The sequence below is a fragment of the Leucoraja erinacea genome, chromosome 31, assembly GCF_028641065.1.
Source record: "Leucoraja erinacea ecotype New England chromosome 31, Leri_hhj_1, whole genome shotgun sequence".
Taxonomy (NCBI): Eukaryota; Metazoa; Chordata; class Chondrichthyes; order Rajiformes; family Rajidae; genus Leucoraja; species Leucoraja erinaceus.
In genome coordinates, this window is record NC_073407.1 from 9,213,088 (window position 1) to 9,233,777 (window position 20,690).

A 20,690-nucleotide genomic window follows, 5' to 3' on the forward strand; every position below is an offset into this window, starting at 1 on the left:
CTATTCCTAGTCTTGTTATAGATTGTCCATTGATCTCTGTTTAATGCAGTATCTTACCACCAGCACCCTGCGCCTCAGTGCCACTCGGCAATCTCTTGTGTGACACCTCCCAGAAGGCGCCACCATAGCCACCTTTGCCCTCAACTGCCCCCTTTCAATAATATGACAGCTGATCTGACCTTGGCCTTAGTATTTCCTGCCTGACCTCCACACTCAATGAGCGCACTCAACCTCCAGAGCTCTCTGCAGTAAAGAATCCCAAAGATCATAAACGGACTGAGACAAGAACCACTTCCACATCTGATTCACACTCGGATAACTCCTTGTTCTGGAAGGTAGAAGAAGTCCGAAGAATGGTCTCAGCCCAAAATGTCTCCCATTCCTTCTCTCCAAAGATGCTGCCTGTCCCGCTGAGTAACTCCAGCAGTTTGTGTCTATCTTTCTTGTTCTGAAACATGGACTCCATGTCGGGGCAAACAAGTTCCCAGAGTTCACCCTCGCAAGCCGGTGAGAATGTTGTGCTTTAATGACGTCAGCTCTCGACTTTGTGACCCATCCTATTGCATGTACAGGTTTAAACAAGAGATGTGCAGACCACACACCTGGATTACTGAAATCCTAAAAACCAAACCATTTATCTACACTCCTGGAATGGACTTATCAATTGCATTTTACAGAGATGTCACCCCAAATATCTAACTGATGAGCCAGAAGGACACATAAAGCAATCCTGTGACAATCCTCTTAGCAACATTTAAAGGCCATTTGGACAGGTACATGGATAAGAAAGGTTCAGAAGAATTTGGGCCAAATGTGGGCAGGTTTAGTTTAGTTTTGAGTTACAATGTGAAAACAAATTGGAGACATTCCGAGATCTCCAATAGGGATGTGTTCCTGGAAAACATTTAATTCGGGGAGTATTTTGTAAATTGGCAGAATGCATTATGGTTACAAGCGATCACAAGTACATTAGTTCCATGTCATCCCAGTTTCGTATCTTACACGTTAGGAGCAATTCGCAGAAGCCAATTAATCTACAAACCTGCTCGGCTTTGTAATGTGGGAGGAACTCCACACCGACAGCACCCGAGTTCAGGATCGAACCTGGGCCTGTGAGCTGCGCCACTGTGCCACCCTGTGATACAGTGAGGTACAGTGAAATGCCTTTGTTTGCATGCCATGATACGATCAAGGCACAACAGGTAATGCAAATGTATAATGGGTAGTGAAAAGAGAAAAACTGGCGGAATATAGTATTATACATTATAACGTTGTAATTACAGAGAAAAAGTGCAAGGCCTGCAAAGAGGTAGGTTGGAAACTCTGGACTGTATCCTTGATCAGTGGTTATTAACCTTTTTGGCCCCACGACCCCTTCAGACATTCTTGGTCTGTACCGTGACCCCCAAAAAAACTTTGGAAAAAAAAGCCCGATTTATTAAAACATCTCTGCCAATACTCAGCCAATGGGATGACTGAAATTGCTTTGAAACCATCAGGCGGATCAGAACGAGGACGAATGTTCGACACGCAGCACCTCATGTCAGCGTCGATCACAAGCCTATTGTGCACCTTCGTTTTCAGAGTTACCACCATGGCTGAGAATCCAGCCTCACAACGATAAGTTGAGGGGGACTGGACCAATAGGGTCAGGGCCCTCTTCGAAAAAACAGGACAGTCCTTCACTTTCAGCCAAAATGTGGTGAGCTCTTGTTCCATAAAATCACTCTTGAGCTGCACATCTTCACGAAGAAGCACTTTCCCTGGCTTTTGAAAGGAGGAGTTCTGGCTGAACCGTGTTGCCTTCCACCACAGTGAAGAATGCGGTGGTGGATGTTAGTGTTAAATTTTATTGTGTATTGTGTGTTCTTTTTAAGTGCATCGCTGCTGGCAAATTCATTTCACTGCACCTTCGGGTGCATGTGACAAATAAAATTGACTTTGACTTTGAAGACTTAGCCTTGCCAAATCCACAGGATGTTCCTGAAACATTGTAGACCTTAAATAATTCTTAATCAGCTGGAGCTTGCTAAATGACCTCTCTGCAGAAGTTACTGTTGCTGGAATTGTTAATAGTATTCTTAAGCTAACACAAACATTTGGAAACAGGTCATAAAGTCTATATTCTGTTAACGTTCAACTGATCTAATGGGTTTTAACTGCATTTACAAAATTCACCCTCCCACTAACACACACACACACACAGGCCCACACTCAATCACCCACTCACATACACCCACACATACTCACACACACTGAAGGGCCTGTCCCATGAGCATGCGACTCCATGCGGCAAGCGCGACCTAAAGGGCCGGTCCCACCGGTATGCGCCTGCATGCGGCAAGCGCGACCTAACGTGGTTTCTTGAGCCGTACGGCCTCGCGGGGCCGGTCCCACTTCGATCTCCGGAGCCTTATGGAATTGTGCGGAGCTGGTCCCGACATCGCGCGGGGCTCCGAAAAACTGACCGGGTTAAAAAATTTCGCGCGGCAACAGCCTGCCGGCCCGCAGCCGCCTCGACGCCATACGCGCCACCTCGACAACGTACGCCCGTTGGACTTCGCTCGAACTTCACGTCACTACTCAACCTACGTGCGTACGGCGTCGAGGTGGCTGCGGGCTTTAGGTCGCGCTTGCCGCATGGAGTCGCATGCTCGTGGGTCAGGCCCTAAACACACACCACACACACACACACCCACTCACACACACACCCACACACACACCACACACCCACACACACACACACCCACTCACCCACACCCACACACACACACACTCACACCCACACACACACACACACACACACCACACACACACACACACACACTCACTCACCCACACACACACACACACACACACACACCCACACACACCCACACACACACACCCACACCCACCCACACACACACACACACACACACCCACTCACACACACACACACACACCACACACACACACACACACACACACACACACACACACACACACACACACACACACTCACCCACACACCCACACACACTCACACACACACACACACACACTCACACACACACACTCACACACTCACACACACACTCACTCACACACACACACACACACACACACACACACACACACACACTCACACACACTCACACACACACACACACCCACCAGTCACACACACACACACTCACACACACCCACTCACACACACCCACCCACACCCACTCACACACACACTCACACCCACTCACACCCACTCACTCACCCACTTACTCACTCACTCACTCACACACCCCAACACCCCAACCCAGGCCCGTACGACTGAAACAGCCGCGGCTGCCGACTCTCACCACCTCCCCGGGCGGGGCCACCGCAGCCACTGTTGCCAACCTTCACTGTCTCTCCGGGGACCACCGACGCTGCTGCCCGTATCTCTACTCCAGGCCCCCACGGGCTTCCACCAGGGACTCCGCCGACCCTCGCCTCTCCACCGGCCACCAGCGGGCCAGAGCCGTCACCTCCCCAGAGTTCCCAGCTCAGCACCAGGCCCACAATCTCCATCATGCAGGCAGCACGTGGTCTGACTCTGCTGGGTCCGGGTGCCCCCCCCCCCCCACCCCTATTACAGGGAGGACCCATACAGGAAATTCCCGTCCCTCCCTCCCTCTTTCGGCTTTTGGACGATGTACCCCCTGCACCCCCCTCTCATAGGCCCTGTGTGTACATACGTGTACATACATGCATACGTGTACAAAATACTGTGTGTGGTATGTACCTTTGTTAGGTTCCTAAAAATGGGCTCAACAAATTGATGTTATTGACAACCCCTTCATGACCCCCGGAAAAACCCCAAACGACCCCCATGAGGGTCACGACCCCCAGGTTAAGAACCATTGCCCTAGATTATGGATGGACTGGTCGGTAGTTTGATAATGGTGGGGAGGAACATTTTCCTGAATCTGGTGGTATGTACTTTTAATTTTTTGTAACTTCAGCCCGATGGCAGACGGGAGTAAAATGAATGACTGGGGCGTGAGTGGTTCTTGATGATGTCGGATACTTTCCCGAGACAGTGTTACATGTAGATGGAGTCGATGTTGCAAAGTCCGGTCTGTGTGATGGACTGGGCTAAATGATCCACACCTCTTTGCAATTTCCTAGTTAGTCATAGAGTCATACGGCAGGGAAACCGGCACGTTGCACCAACATGCCCATACCAATCAAGATGCCCCAACTAACAAGGAGATATCCAAGAATGGCACAGCGGTAGAGTTGCTGCCAGACAGATCCTCACCACGGTTGCTTCTGTACAGAGTTTGCACCTTCTCCCTGTGACCGCGTGGGTTTTCTCCAGATGCTTACTTGAAGGGGGTAGTAGATCGGATGGGCCGAATGGCTTAATTCTGCTCCGAGAACTTATGAACTTACGAATAGTTGATGGTGGATGAATCAAAATGATGAACAATTCTCAGAAATATCACATTCCCTTTCACTTGCCCCTTCGATAAGATTTATCCCCCCCCCCAGCATGGATGCTCTCTAGATGCATCTTTAGTCAGAGGGTGGTGAATCTGTGGAATTCTTTGCCGCAGAAGGCTGTGGAGGCCAAGTCAGTGGATAGTTCTTAAGGCAGAGATAGATCGATTGTTGATTAGTACAGGGGTCAGTGGTTATGGGGAGAAGGCAGGGGAATGGGGTTAGGTGGGAGGGATAGATCAGCCATGATTGAATGGCAGAGTAGGCTTGATGGGCCAAATGGCCTAATTCTACTCCTATTCCTTATGACCTTAGAACAGGGACTGCAGAGAGAGTGACAGCGGTCGGTGCAACTCTGGGCACATCACGGTGAAGGAGCGTGTGTGTGACCCGGACATTGAACTGATGGCTGTGGGTCTCCCCTCATGCTGTGTGCCCTGGATATTCTCAAGTGCCGCTGTGGTGGCTGTTTGAGTCTACGTTTAATCTTTATGTAGTGATGTATCTTGTTGCTTTTTTTTGTATGACAGTATGGCAAATCAAATGTCACTGTACCTCGGTACATGTGATAATAAAAGACCATCGAACCGTTGAACCTTAAGCCCCTGTCCCACTTAGGAAACCTGAACGGAAATCTCTGGAGACTTTGTGCCCCACCCAAGGTTTCCATGCGGTTCCCGGAGGTTTTTGTCAGTCTCCCTACCTGCTTCCACTACCTGCAACCTCCGGCAACCACCTGCAACCTCCGGGAACCGCACGTAAACCTTGGGTGGGGCGCAAAGTCTCCAGAAGTTTCCGTTCAGGTTTCCTAAGTGGGACAGGGGCATTATGATGCAGTGACACAAACACAGACCCTTGAAGGACTGTGCAGTGGAGGCCAGCCATCTTTGAGGAGGCGCTGTCACTAATGGCCGCATGATGAGCAGGAATCGTTGCACTATGTTCCTTACCCGTTGGTCAGGTCCTTGCACTTCCCTCCATTGGCGCATGGGTTGCTGGCACAGTCATCGACATCTACCTCGCAGTTAACCCCTTCGTAACCAGCAGGGCAGGCGCAGCCATAGGATGCAACATGGTCCTTGCACGGGGCACCATTCTGACAAGGGTTAGACTCACATTCATTTATCTCAAGCTCGCAGTTCAGACCTTGGGGAATCAGAAGACAAATGTTTTAAACAAAATCTCCCTTTCGGATCTTCAGTCAGACGTTGTCACCTGCACAGAAACAATGCAAAAAATCGTCAATTAGCAGGCAACGTGGGGCGGCACAGTTGCGCAGCGGGTAGGGCTGCTGCCCCACGGCCCCAGAGTCTGGGTTCGATCCTGACCTCGGCTGCCGTCTGTGCGGAGTTTGCTCATTCTCCTTGTGACCGCGTGGGTTTCCTCCGGGTGCTCCGGTTTCCTCCCACATTCCAAAAACGTACAGGTTTGTAGGTTAATTGTCCCTACTGGGTAGGGAGTGGATGAGAAGGTGGGATAACATAGAACTAGTGTGAGCGGGTGATCGATGGTCGGCGTGGACTCGGTGAGCAGAAGGGACCGTTTCCACGCTGTATCTCTAAACTAATCCAAATAAAATTATGGAAATGAGGAGGAGTTAGGGAAAGAAGAAGAATTTTCTTTGTGAATCACAACAAGACTAACCGTATCACAACATCAGTGGTTTATTGTTCTGCTTCTGATCGTGATCCAGAGAGTTGACCTTGGTAATGATCTGCTTCATTGACTATTTGGGAATCATACTCAATAATTTTAATCTTATTTTTTTATTAAAAATATAATCCCTGCACACCCTCTCCAGCCTCCCATGTTTGAAAAAAATAAGAATGGATGGTGTCTGTGACTTTTAAATGATTTAAAATTGAACATAAAATGAGATTTGTGTAAAGGCAATAATCTGAGCAAATTAATGAGCCTGTAAATGCTGGTGAATTCCTTTCCAAAGGCTTTACTATGGACTAATCAGATGGGCGCTTCTACATAGCATGTCCATTATTACACAGAAATATTAATGAAATTATGCTTTTGTTTTAGGTGAAAATTGTGGTTCATTACTTTTTTTTAAAGATGCTGTCTCACAGTGCAAGAGACTCTGGTTCGATGCTGACTGCTGTCTGCACGGAGTTTGCACGTTCTCCCTGTGAAGGCGTGGCTTTTCGATGGGTGCCCCAGTTTCCTCCCACACTCCAAAGATGTACAGGTTTGTAGGTTAATTGGCTTCTATAAATGTGTTCATTTTTCTTAGTGTGTAGGATAGTGCTACTGTACAGAGTGATCGCTGGTCGGCACAGACTCAGTGGACCGAAGGGCCTGCTTCCACACTGTATCTCTTAAGTCTAATACAGCATGGAAACAGACCCTACTCACTCCCTGAGTCCATGCTGACCCACTGATCACCCATTCAGACTAGTTCCATGTTATCTCATTTTCTCATCCCTATACGCGAGGGGCAATTTTACAGTGGCTGATTAACCTACAAACCCGCAAGTCTTTGGGATGCGGGTGGAAGCCAGAGCACCCGGTGGAAACCTGCATGGTCAGAGGGAGAACATGCAAACTCCACACAGACAGCACCCAAAGTCAGGATCAACCAGATATCTTGCATTGTGTGAGGCAGCAACTCTACCTGCTGTGCCACTGTGCAGCCAGTTGATCAACAACACCTGTTCTTGCCTGAAAGCTGCTTGGAGTTTTAAAACGCTCTGATGTTTAGCATCATTTCATAAAGTTACAACTGGTTGAGGGAGTTGTGTAGCCTCTTTGATACAGGGAGGCAATGGGCCCTTTGGCCCGCCGAGTCTGTGCTGACCAGCGACCACCCTTACACTAGTTCTATCCTACACACCAGGGATACAGAAGCCAATTAACCTACAAACGCACACGTCTTCAGAATGTGGGATGAAACCGGAGCACCCGGAGAACATCACAGGGAGAACGTTCAAACTCCGTACAGACAGCATCCGTAGTCAGGATCGAACCCGGGTCCCTGGCGCTGTAAGGCAGCAGCTCTACCACTGCGCCACCGTGCCGCCCCCTAACCTGCATGTGGTGGCTAAGCATTTAAACACAATTTAAATGACAATAGAGACACAGAGAACAGCAAGTGCTGGAATCGTGAACAAAATACAAAGTGCTGGAGGAACTCAGCAGGCCAGACAGCAATCTGCGGCGGAAATGGACAAGCGACGTTTCAGGTCGAGATGCTTCTTCAGACTGATTGTGTGGAGGAGGGAGAGGAGGGGGGCAGGACAAAGCCTGACAAGTGATAGGTGGGTATAGGTGACGGTGGGGAGGGTTGGATTGGCAAATGGGCAGAGCAAGTGACAAAAGGCTTGAGGTGAAAAGGAGACAAGAGGATGTCAGATAAAGAAAGAAGAGAATGGAGAGAAGGTGGGTGGGAGGGATAAGGGTGGAGAGGACAGGGGGCAGAGAGGCTGGGGGAGGTAAATAACAACGTCTCAGTGTGGACCACTGCTGGATATGTGAAATTGTAGAATCATAATTAACCGATGACTCAGGGGCAGGCATTCAGCCCATCCGTGCCAACCCAGCCTAGCCCATCATCCAGGGATGGGCGTGACTGATGCCTTCTGCTGGCACCTACCAGGAACCACCGAGACTCCCCTTGAACTTTCTATTTCTTCCTGCTCACCTCCCCTTAGTGCAATCTTGGTCAATGCGCCTCCTTTGAACTGACCCACACCAGTTACATGGAACTCCAGAGATGCTGCCTGACCCGCTGGGTTACACCGGCACTTTGTACCTATCTATACACGGAACATAAGGTCATAAGATTACAAGTGATAGGAGCAGATTTGGGCCATTCGACCCATCAAGTCTCCTCCGCCATTCGATATCTCTCCCTCCTAACCCTATTTTCCTGCCTTCTCCCCATAACCCCTGACACCCGTCACCCGGAACACCGCTGCTTTTTGTCACCACTTCAAGAGGCACCTTCTGCGCTGCCCAAAATGACAGCTCGGGCACACCCCTGGCAACTGTCTTGTACAGAGTGAACTAGATCTGCAGTCGGTTTTGATGCAGTTCTTTAATCAGAAATCTTGGTGTTTGCAATTTAGAGGCAAATATCACCAAACCTGCAGGACTTTGATTTAAACTGCAGCCAACTGTGTCACGGCTTTGGAATTTGTGGACTTTAAGGAATCTGTTTTAACGTTCGGTTATTGATTGCACAAAATGGGGCTCTTTCAGACGCTAATGGAAGTGAGTGCATGAACCTCGCTCGCTGATAAAGCTCTGACAGCTTTAGCTATCCCACCTCATCTGTCAGACACAAGCAAGGGCGTCAGGCCTGTACGAGGCAGTGCCGTACCAGGCTGTGCAAGGGACCCCAGGCTTAAGTGGGCTTAAGGTTTCTCACTTGAGATGTTGCAGGTTGCCGTGCTTGCTGATCTTCAGTGGCGATTCACCGGGAAGCTATGTTGCTGGCCTGCCCTGGGTCATATCACTTGGGTGGGAATTCAAACCATTCAAAACAAAAACAGCACCAAGTATAGAAGCTGTGGAAGCAGAATAATGAATCACACTAAACCACCATCAAGGACTTTATAAAGTTTAGTTATAGAGATGCAGCATTTACGGGCAGCGCAGTGGTGCAGCGGTAGAGTTGCTGCCTTACAGCACCAGAGACCCAGGTTTGATCCTAACCGAGGGTGCTGCCTATAACGCAGTTTGCACATTCTCCCTGTGACCACGTAGATTTTTTCCGGCTGCTCCGGGTTCCTCCCACAATCCAAGGTTAATTGGCTTTGGTAAAAATTGTAAATTGTCCCTAGTGTAGCAAGAATTGCATTGTCCTATCTGGGACACATGACAATAAACTCTCTTGAATCTTGAATCTTGTGCGTAGGATAGTGCTAGTGTACGGGATGATCGCTGCTCGGCATGGACTCGGTGCATCTCTAAAGCATGGAACGAGGCCCACTAAAACCATACTGATCATCGATCATCCGTTCACAGTAGTTCTAGGTTATTCCACTTTCTCATCTACTCCCTACACACTAGGGGAAAGTTACAGAGGGCCAATTAACATACAGAGCTGCACGTCTTTAGGATGTGGGAGGAAACCGGAGCACCCAGAGGAAACCCACACGATCACAGGGGGAATGAGCAAACTCCACACACAGACAGCACCCGAGGTCAGGATTGAACCCGGGTCCCTGGCGCTGTGAAGCGGCCATTGTGCCGCCCCAAAAAACGTGCTTCGGAATAATATATTTTTTCCAATATAACAGAGAAGACTGGATGGAAGAAATATATTTTGATAAGCAAAAGGCCAAGTGTGTCGTGCTGCAAAGGATGTCGGCTCGGTGAGAGCGGGTGAAAAGGGACCTACGAGGATGTTGGAGGGTTATTGTTATGAGGAAGGACAGGCTGTGTTGAGGCCGTGTTCTTGAGCCGCAGAGAGATTAAGTGGAGGTGTGTAAAATAAAGCAAGGACCATATAGATCAAACACGGTGAACTTATTTCCAATGGAGGGGAGATCAATAACTATTAATAACCTCATTGCAGATCTTGGAGTTTGTAACTGTAACTGTAAGACTATATTCTGCACTCTGCTTCTTTCTCTTTGCACAACTTGTACTTGCATATGGCTTGATTCATGTACAGTATGATCTGATTTGACGGGATAGCACACAAGCAAAGCCTTTCACTGAATCTCGTTTCACGTGGCAATAACATGGGGCAAGTTGGGTCCCGAACCGAAAGGTCACCCATTCTTTTTCTTCCAGTGATGCTGCCTGACCCGCTGAGTTACTCCAGTACTTTGTGTCCATCTTCAATAACTAGGGGGTGCGTAAGTTATTCAGGGGTTGGATCTTGGATGTGGAGGATGTCAGGGGTGGGTTTTGGGATGGGCAGGGGGAGGTGGAGTTGTTGGGGCTGAGATGAAACTTTTTCACCCAAAACCCAACGTATTAACACGATTAATTCAGTGGATATAATACCTGTACAGGCACACAGTGGTTTTGAAAAGGCAGATGTGCTTCATTAATAGTTATTTGTCTGTCAAAACTAAACTTAAATGTGAGCCTGTGTTTTATACGCAAAGGATTCTTTTATCATTCAATTTTTTTTTAATTATGTGATTTAATTTGTTGGGCTGACCACCAAGAACAGAGAGGAAACTTCATATCCAGATATTATGCTTTGTGGTTATTTATTCCTCTTTAGCGATGTTCAGAGATGCAGATTGCCCTTCGGCCCACCGAGTCCATGCTGACCATCGATCACCCGTGTACATTAATTCTGTGTTTTCCCGTTTTCTCAGCCACTCTCTACACACTGGGACAATTTACAGAGTCCAATTAACCTGCAAATCTACACGTCTCGTCTTTAAGATGTGGGAGGAAACTGGAGCACCCAGTGAAATCTCACGTGGTCAGAGGGAGAACATGCAAACTTCACACAGACAGCACCCGAGGTCAGTATCGGACCTGGGTCTCTGGAGCTGAGATGGGAGCAGCTCAACCAGCTGTGTCACTGTTTAAGGTTTAAATACGAATTCGCAACAGCCCAACCGAGAACAGAGAAAATATTTTTATCGTGTCATAGAGTCTTACAGCGTGGAAACAGGACCTTCGGCCCAACTTACCTACACTGACCAACATGTCCTACCTGAACCAGTCCTACCAGCATGTGTTTGGGCCATATCCTTCTAAACCTGTCCTATCCATGAACCTGTCGAAATGTTTCTTAAATGGCACGATAGTCCCTGCCTCAACTACCTCCTCCGGCAGCTTGTTCCATACACCCACCAACCTTTGAGTCAAAAAGTTACCCCTCAGGTTCCTATTAAATCTTTCCCCCTCCACCTTAAACCTATGTCCTCTAGTTCTCGATTCCCCTACTCTGGGCAAGAAACTCTGCATCTACCCGATCTACTGCATCTACCCGTTCTTTTCCTCCCACGATTTTGTAGCGCTGTTATTTCAGTAGCTCAAATATATCTTTTTGAAAAATAAAAATCAAATGATGTGAAATCAAAGAAATTCAGATTGTGGTCCAAATATGTCCATAATTTTAACTACATTTCACCCGAGATTGGCATCCCGCTCCTCATCAGAACTGGCCCCACCATCGACTACTTTAAGTCACGACTCGAAACCTATTTCTACTCCCTAGCGTTTTTGAGTCCCTCTGAGGGGACGCTGTAAACAGTTTATGTATGTAGTGTTAGATCTGTGTACCATTGTATGTATCACATTAGTACCTGCACTGATTTGAAGCACTTTGGTCAACGTGAGTTGTTTTTAAATGTGCTATACAAATAAATTTATTATTATTATTATTATTATTATTATTATTATTATTAATAATATTAGTATATTAAACATGGGACTACATTGAATTAGATATCTCCAACTATACGCTACATGAATGGCGACCCAAAATACTTTTAATCGAGATTTAATAAATACATTTCGGCCTGATATCTCCCTTTATCATAAATGTCTTCGCACTTTTAATTAAGATCAGGAAAAAAAAGCCATTTACTTTATGTCGAGGCAGCAGATGTGTAGGTTTAAATAACGGAGCTACAAATGAGTTAGAACTTGTTTCCCTGACCTTTAAACTGCTAAATAAACAGAAAGAGCATCTGCTGGGCTGATGATGCAGTCTTGTGTTTTTAAAAGGTCAAAGGATAGGGAAAGGAACGGAATAGCTGAGGCTGCGGAGAGGAACAAAGTAACAGGCAGCTGAAAAATTCCCACTTTGCCGAAGAATAAATCAGCGGGGTTTCTCACAGAGATTAAGAATCGACTGCGCTCTCTGTTCATGGGATGGGTTCTCGTAGGCACCGGCACTTTTGTTTGTGATGGTGATCATTGGATCATAAGATCATACGTGATAGGAACAGAATGAGGCCATTCGGCACATCAAGGCTACTCCGCCATTCAATCATGGCAGATCGATCTCTCCCTCCTAACCCCATTCTCCTGCCTTCGCCCCATAAACTCTGACACTCATCCTAATCAAGAATCTACCTATCTCGGCCTTAAATATATCCACTGACTTGGCCTCCACAGCAAAGAATTCCACAGATTCACCACCCTCTGACTAAAGAAATTCCTCCTCATCTCCTCCCGAAAAGAACATCCTTTAATTCTGAGGCTGTGACCTCTAGTCCTAGACTCTCCCACTAATGGAAGCATCCTCTCCACATCCATTCTACCTGGTGCAGGTAAAGAATATCAGCCCCTCTAAAAAGGTAAATATACAGATTTTCACACTTTTAAAGTTACATCCTTGAAGCTCTTCAATTGATTTTTTTTAAGTTTCAAAAATAAAACGTGTCAACTAAATTTGGTGATCAGGCCCTTAAACGTACTCATATTCTGCTTGGTAGCTTTCAATGGAAAAAGCATTGAGTTCCCCAATTTTAGGTGATCACTTACCCCACCCCACCCCACAACATACTCCCTTTCTCCCACACACTCTCCCGCTTTTTCTTCCCCCCCCCTCTCCTCCCCAATGCCCCACCTAGATCCCCACCCATTTCTCTCCCCTCCCCTCTCCCCTCCCATACTTTCCTCCCGCAAGCTTCACAATTCGCAACTCTTCAACACTATCTCACACCTTCTCCTCTTTTGTTCCAACTATCTGCCTATCAAACCCCCCCCCCCCCCCCCCCCCCCCCCTCGCCGGTGTTGTCCGATCATCTACTGTGCTTTGTCCTGCTGCTCCCCGCTTCTACCTCTCTACTCCACCCACCCCCCCCCCCCCCCCCACCTCCTCCCCCCCCCCATTCACAATCAGTCTGAAGAAGGGTCTCACCCCAAAAGTAACCTATCCATTATCTCCATATATATAAAATCTTGAAAGGAATAGATCGGGTAGACACACATAGTCTCTTGCCTGGAGCAGGGGAATCGAGAACCAGAGGACATAGGTTTAAGGCGAGGGGGGGGGGGAGGGGGGGGGGAGACTTAATATGAATCTGAGGAGTAACTTTTTCCATACAAAGGGAGGTGGGTGTATGAAAGGAGCTGCCAGAGGTGGTAGTTGAGGCAGGCACTATCACAACGTTTAAGAAATATTTAGGCAGGCACATGGATAGGACAGGTTGAGATGATATGGACCAAACACAGGCAGGTGGAACTGGTGTCGATGGGACGTTGACCGGTGTGGGCAAGTTGGGCTGATGGGCTTGTTTCCACGCTGTAAGACTCTATGACTCCAGATATGCTGCCTGGCCTGCTGAGTTACTCCAGCACGTTATGTCCTTTTAAGCGGCTTACACCTGACAATCCAACATAAACACTAACAGCAGGATGGGTAACGGCACCTTTTCCCTACCAAAACGCACTGGTAAACGCAACCGCATCTGATTCAAAATTGGTATCTAAAAGGTCTTGCATTTTTATAGTGCCTTGATCATCCCAAAATCCTTAGCAGCCAATCACATGTAGTATTGGAAGCAGAGCAGTGGAAGTATGCCCCATCTCCATGTGTCCTTGTCCCACCTCTCCCCATGCATGGACCAGTTGGGCTGAAGGGCCTGTTTCAATGCTGTATAGCTCTATGATTCTATAACTGCCCCCTAAAATGAAAGCATGTTTAAATCCCTTTGAAGGCCCATAGGATTTCACACAGCAAGCTCATACAATCAACATTGCAATGATGGCCTTCTCCACTAGAATTTTAATTGATGTAGATTGAGAGTTAATGAGTTATAGGGTTAACCAAAGGACAACCAAGGCAATAGATTAACTCCCCTGCTCTCCTCTTTGACATTGCATTGAGATCACACCACACGATCCCTGTGACAATAGATAATGTCCTGTACTGATGGCAGCATAGAGAGGTGCCTGAACCTGCTAACATCTGGCAGAGGAGGCTACCAACTGCTCCAGGTTAGCATTGAAGAGTATCATAAAGTTTTTTGAATTACTCCAAAAAATAGCCCCTGATCTACAAACCTTGAAATATATAAATGTCTGTGACAGGGAAGCACGGTGGCACAGATGGTACAGCTGCTGCCTCACCGCGCCAGATACCCAGGTCGATCCTGACCACAGGTGCTGGCTGTGTGTGGAGATTGCACGTTCCTCCTGTGACCGCATGGGTTACCACCCACGTCCCAAGGATGTGCGAGTTTGTAGGTTAATTGGCTTCTGTAAAATTGCCCCTCGTGTGTAGGGAGCGGATGAGAAAGTGGGATAACATAGAACTAGTGTGAGTGGATGATCAATGGTCGACATGAACTTGGAGGACCAACGCGCCTGTTACCGTGATGTGTCTCTAAACTAAATGAAGTCTAAACTAAACTAAACTAAACTAAACTAAACTAAACTAAACTAATCTGGGTAGTTTGAGTTTAAAGGGTCATGGTTTTTTACAGATCAAGTTTGCATTATCTGAGGATCCAGTTATTTTTGTGAATTAGCATCCTACCAGGCTAAACGTCATTTTCCACCATTATATAGAGATGTCCTTTTCTCTGTTTAATGGATTACCTGAAATGCTTTAACCCAGACACAGTGGCACATTGGTAGAGGAGCTGCCTTACAGCGCTGGAGACCCAGCTCCAATCCTGACCTCGGGTGCTGCCTGTATGGAGTCTGTACGTTCTCCCTGTGACTGCGTGGGTTTTCTCCAGGTGCTCCGGTTTCCTCCCACACTCCAAAGACGCGCAGGTTTGTAGTTTAATTTGCTTCAGTTAAAAAAATTGTAAATTGTCCCTAGTGTGTCAGATAGTGCTGGTATACGAGGTGATCGCAGGAAGGAATGGATTTGGTGGGCCGAAGGGCCTGTTTCTGCGCTGTATCTCTAAAGCCTAAAGTCTAAAATCAGGTGGGCTTCCACAGATGGCTGATCCTCAGGATGTCCCTGTTTCTCTGTGTTTCTGTGTGATTCAACCAAGCACCTAAACCTTTACACATTGGACGTCAATTTCAAAGTCTTAGTAATTTTTCTACTTAGATGTGTCAAAGTTGCCCAGGAAATGTTTACTGAAGCTAATGAAAATGTGCCTGATACTAATGCCCTGACATCAGATTAAGTTTAGGATAGTGACAGGATGGGATCTTGAGTGTCAGCTTTGATTTGGGCAGTATAAGGATTTGTCATTGGGATGTAAAATTAATGACCAGCCATCGACAAACCAGTTGCTGGGCTTGTTGGACTTTAGTTGCCTTTTACTCTTTTAGCAAAAATGCATCATTTTACTAACAATCAGTTTGTAAACTATATTTTCTACAAAGTAAATGAAGCAACCTGAACATTTACTGGACCCGGCGCCATGTTATTTTGGATATCCGAATTGTGAAACTGGTTAATTGGATATGGAGCAAATTACGAAGTGCTGGAGAAACTCAGCGGCTCAGGCAGCAACTGGGCAGGGAATAGATGGGCATTGTTTCGGATTGGGACCCTTCTTCAGACTTCTTCAGATCCTTCCAGTCTGAGGAAGAGTTTCAACCCAACAAGTTGCCTGTGCATTCCCTGCACAGATGTTGCCTGACCCACTAAGTTGCTCCAGCACTGCGTGTTATGCTCAAGGTTCCAGCAGTTGCAGTCTCTTGTGTCTCTGATCGCTTGTAGAGTCTTCTTCACCAGAACTAAAGAGTCTGCTCCACTGTTATCTGTATCATGCCAGCTGATATAGTCAGCAGACGGAGGAAACTTCGAATGCCTGAGAATTAGCCATTTCAAATAAAATGGTAAATAAACTTAATTTTAGTAGATTAATTCTCAATAATCTAAAGTGTATTAGTGTGGTGCAGAACCAGATAGTGCCAACTTGTCTAGCCTTTGTTTTGGAGATACAGCGTGGAAACAGGGTCTTCAGCCCACCGAGTCCTCACAGGTCAGCGATCACCTATACACAAGTTCTATTCGACACACTGGAGTTAATTTACAGAAGCCAAATTAACCTACAAACCTGCACGTCTTTGGATTGATTGAGATAACCAGAGCAGCTGGAGAAAACCCACGCAGTCACAGGGAGAAGGTACAAACTCCATACGGACAGCACCCGTGGTCAGTATCGAACCTGGGTCTCTGGCGCCATAAGGCAGCAACTCTACCGCTGCACCACCATGCCGCCCCTTTGGTGAGTTACATACTCCTTTAAGAGCTGTACTGTGTGACCCATTATGCTTATTATGTTCTTTGTATCGAACAAGGTGAAACTTTAGTTTGCAAATCAAAAAAAGTGCAGATTCTTGAAATGTGAATAACAATTAGAAAACGTTGGGAGCAATCAACAAGTCAGGTGCCATCTGTGGAGCGAGAAACAGAGTTAGTGATGGACCGTTCATCGGATCCCCGATCTTCAACTTCAAATTGTAATCTTCATTGTCTCTCTACAGATGCTGCCTGACCAGCTGAGTGTCTCCAGCACTGTTTTTTTTTTGTATTTGTGGAACCTAATATCTGTCTGGGAGAATCCAAATGAAGGACATCTGATTTGTCGCTCTCTGCAAGCTATTTAGTTTAATAAACTACAGGTATTTTGAAAGTTTAACTTATTGCCTATCCTTGCTAAAGAGAGATTCTGGTACAATTTCCTCCCACATCCCAAAGACATGCGGGTTAGTGGGTTAACTGTAACCGTTTTAGTGTGTAGGTGAAATATCGGGGAGAGGAAAATGGGGAGAATAAAATATAAATTGAAGTTAGTGTGGGATCAGTGTAAATGGTCAGATAACACCAGGTTATGTATCACTGAGTACTACTGGTTCTCACAGAGGAATATTGTCAGAAATTAAGAGAATAAGTAACATTGTCTATCTTTTTGGTAAATAACAGAGTACAGCAAGACTAGATGAGAAAGGAAATATTGGTTCTATTCCGCCAATATATCACAGTGTGGATTGATGGAATCAAATATACACTGTTCTATATATTCTACAATAGTAGAACAGAATGTTGTGTCCAACAAATATGTCTCTGTTATTTGCCTTCAATGTCAGTTAAGGCAGCACGGTGGTGCAGCGGTAGAGCTTCTCCCTTACAGCGCCAGAGACCTGGGTTCAATCCTGACTACGGGTGCTGTCTCTGCAGAGATTGCATGTCCTCCCCATGACCTGTGTGGGTTTTCTCCGAGATCTTCCGTTTCCTCCCACACTCCAAAGACGTACAAGTTCGTGGGCTAATTAGCTTGGTATCATTGTAAATTGTCCCAAGTGTGTGTAGGATAGTGTTCGCTGGTCGGTCCGGACTCGGTGGGCCGAAGGGCCTGTTTCCGCGCTGTATCTCTAAACCAAACTAAACTAAGACGATGGCATCAATAGTGATCCAATCCTAGAGGCAAAACCACTGACTGATGGCACGAATGCATTTCGTTGTCTCTGTACTGTACACTGACAATGACAATTAAAATTGAATCTGAATCTGAATCTGAATGGTCATGTTGGACAGGGATCTGTAATTACATGAAATCACCACCTTTGCTCCAAAGTTGAATTGTATCCATACCTGGGCGAAGACAACTACAAACTTCCGTTCATTCTCGCGATTTTAACACTTTGCATTCATTCGCAGACTCCACCCATTTTATCTGCAGAAAGTCTATCTATATTAGTAGGATTACTATTCTACTATAAAAGGTTTGCATGCCCTAGACTTGAATGATAAATTACCTTGGTAGCCAAGAGGACAGACACACAAGTATCGATCCACGTCATGAACGCAGGTAGCACCGTTCCTGCAAGGCCTGGACGCACATTCGTTGATGTCAATCTCACAGTTAGATCCCTGATATCCAGGAACACAGAAGCATCTATATATATTTACCGCATCAATACACAGAGCCCCGTTCAAACAGGGACTGGACGCGCACTCGTCAATGTCGGTCTCGCAGCTAACCCCTGTGTAACCAGGCTGACATTCGCAAGTGTAATCTCCAATCCCATCCACGCAAGTTCCATTGTTCTTGCATGAGTTGGCAAGGCACTCATTGGTTTCTGTTGTACAGTTTTCCCCTTCATACCCGGGAGAACACCGGCAACTATATCCATTCACCTGATCTACGCAATCCACATGAAGCCCTGGGCAAGGATTGCTCTCGCACTCATTTATATTTACACTGCATTGACTACCTGCAAAGCCAGGTAAACATGTGCAGTTGTACTGCAGGCTTCCCAGTGTGGTGTGGCATGTGCCGTTGTTCATGCATAGCGGGAAGCGGCAGGCGTCAAACAGTAGCTCGCAATTCTTCCCAAAGTAGATGAGAGGGTCCCGTGGACACTGGCAAGTGTAGCTGTCCAGGCCAGCTATGCAACTCCCTTTGTTCTGGCATGGCTCCGATAGGCACTCGCTGTCTTCCGAGGAACATAGATGACCTGTGTGATTTAAAAAAAACAATAGTGTTTTAATAACTCTAGTGTATATCTCGACAGAGTAAACAGCCTCCTGTTTTCTGTGTTATCATAATATTGAAGGAATAACTAAGTATAATTGTAGGGAAGAGCTGCCCGAGGGGGCAATTTGTGGCAAAATTTATGAAACATTTGGATTGGGGAAAGGACAGGTTTAAGGGGATAGGGGCCAAACGCAGGCATGTGGGACTAGTGCAGATGGGGCATGTTGGGCGGAGTGGGCAAGTTGGGCTGAAGGGCCTGTTTCTGCACAGTATGGCTCTATGTAGCATTCCAGGGCAGCACAGTGACACAGTGGTAAAACAGCAGCAGAGTCCCAGGTTCGATCCTGACCTCAGGTGATGGCTGTGTCGAGTTTCCACGGTCTCCCCGTGACTGTGTGGGTTTTCTCCGGTTGCTCCAGTTTCCTCCCGCAATCCCGAAGAGGCGCGGAGTTTGTATGTTAGTTGGCCTCTGTAAATTGCCCCTAGTGCGTAGTGGGATCGGGTGATCAATGGTTGGCGTGGCCTTGATGGGCCGAAGGACCTGTTTCCACGCTGTATCTCTAAAACTAAAACACAGTGGCCCTTCCACAATAGCCATGCTGGCTGTTAAACTCATCTCCCCTGCCTACACATAAACATATAACCATAAACATACAGCACGGTACAGCCCTACAGTCCGTGCCGAACATACCCCCCTCCATTCCCTTCTCATCCATATGCCTATCCATTTATTTTGGATACGTGACCTGCCTCCACCACTTCTACAAGCTCATTTAACCACTCCCCTCATCTACCCCCCTGTCCCTATTCTGAAGTCATGTCCTCTTGTTTGAATCTTCCCTATTCTCAAAGGGAAAAGCTTGTCCCATAATCCATGACCCTCCATTCCCTGCATAGCCAGAAGCCTCTGAAATGCTACTATTGTATCAGCCTCCACCACCACCCCTGGCAGTATGTTCCAGGCACCCACTATCCTCAATGTAAAATACTTGCCCCGCACAACTCATCCATGCCGACCAAGGTGCCCCATCCAAGGTAGTCCCGTTTTGTCCGTTTTTACCCCATATCTTTCAGTTGAAAGTCCTTGATATTAAGAATAGACTTCATTGCCCCATCTCCCAGCAATGGGATGATGGACCATGTGAATCCTGTACAAGGGGGAAGGCTGTGTATACTGTCAGTGCAGAAACCCTGACTGTATTAGTGAACGCTTCAGGAATATCCCACAGTTGGGTCTAACGTAAGCTCCACAGAGAGGGGCAATCTAAATAAACCAGCTTTATCAATCCTTGAAAGTAAACTGTTTAAAGTCACTCTGGTTTGGTTTAGTTAATTTTTGTGTTTTGAGGGGCAGCGAAATGCTTTGTTGCATGCTATCCAGGCAGCGAGACTCTAATCTCACAGGCACTGCATGGCCAAGTCCCACTGCAATCATACTCCAGTTGTCCAGATCCCTCGGTTTCCCAGACTATTGGATGTTATCTATTAATACTCCAACACAATTTTAGTTTATTTTTCTGCAGGCATAAGGCAACACAATGTTAACTTATCCGGGATGTTCTGAGCTATCCCTCCACAGATGCTGCCTGTCCTGCTGAGTTACTCCAGCTGTTTCTGTTTTACAGCTATTTGTGTGAACATTCTCTGCATGGGTGTCCTCCAGGTGACCATAAGACATAGCACCAGATTGAGGCCATTTGGCCCATCAAGTCTGCTCTGCCGTTCGATCATGGCTGATCTAGTTTTCCCACTCAACCCCATTCTCCGGCCTGCTCCTCGTAACCTTTGATATCCTTACTAATCAAGAATGTCAGGTCAGTTTGGGGGGAGTTCACCCCCACCACGGGTACCATGAAATCCCGTGCTACCTGCTCCATGGTCGGATGGTCGGTG

At 46.9% G+C, this 20,690-nt stretch overlaps 1 protein-coding gene across 1 annotated transcript in view; it reads right to left on the bottom strand.

The window, feature by feature from the left end:
* The window catches only part of LOC129711793 (protein crumbs homolog 2-like), a 129,659-nt gene that overhangs the window by 55,024 nt on the left and 53,945 nt on the right, over positions 1 to 20,690 (bottom strand). Inside the window, exons 2-3 of the mRNA XM_055659728.1 lie at positions 18,076 to 18,777; positions 5,415 to 5,610 (exon numbers count right to left, since the gene is read on the bottom strand). Of these exons, the coding sequence (XP_055515703.1) occupies positions 5,415 to 5,610; positions 18,076 to 18,777 (898 nt within the window). The remainder of the gene's footprint in view (positions 1 to 5,414; positions 5,611 to 18,075; positions 18,778 to 20,690) is intronic.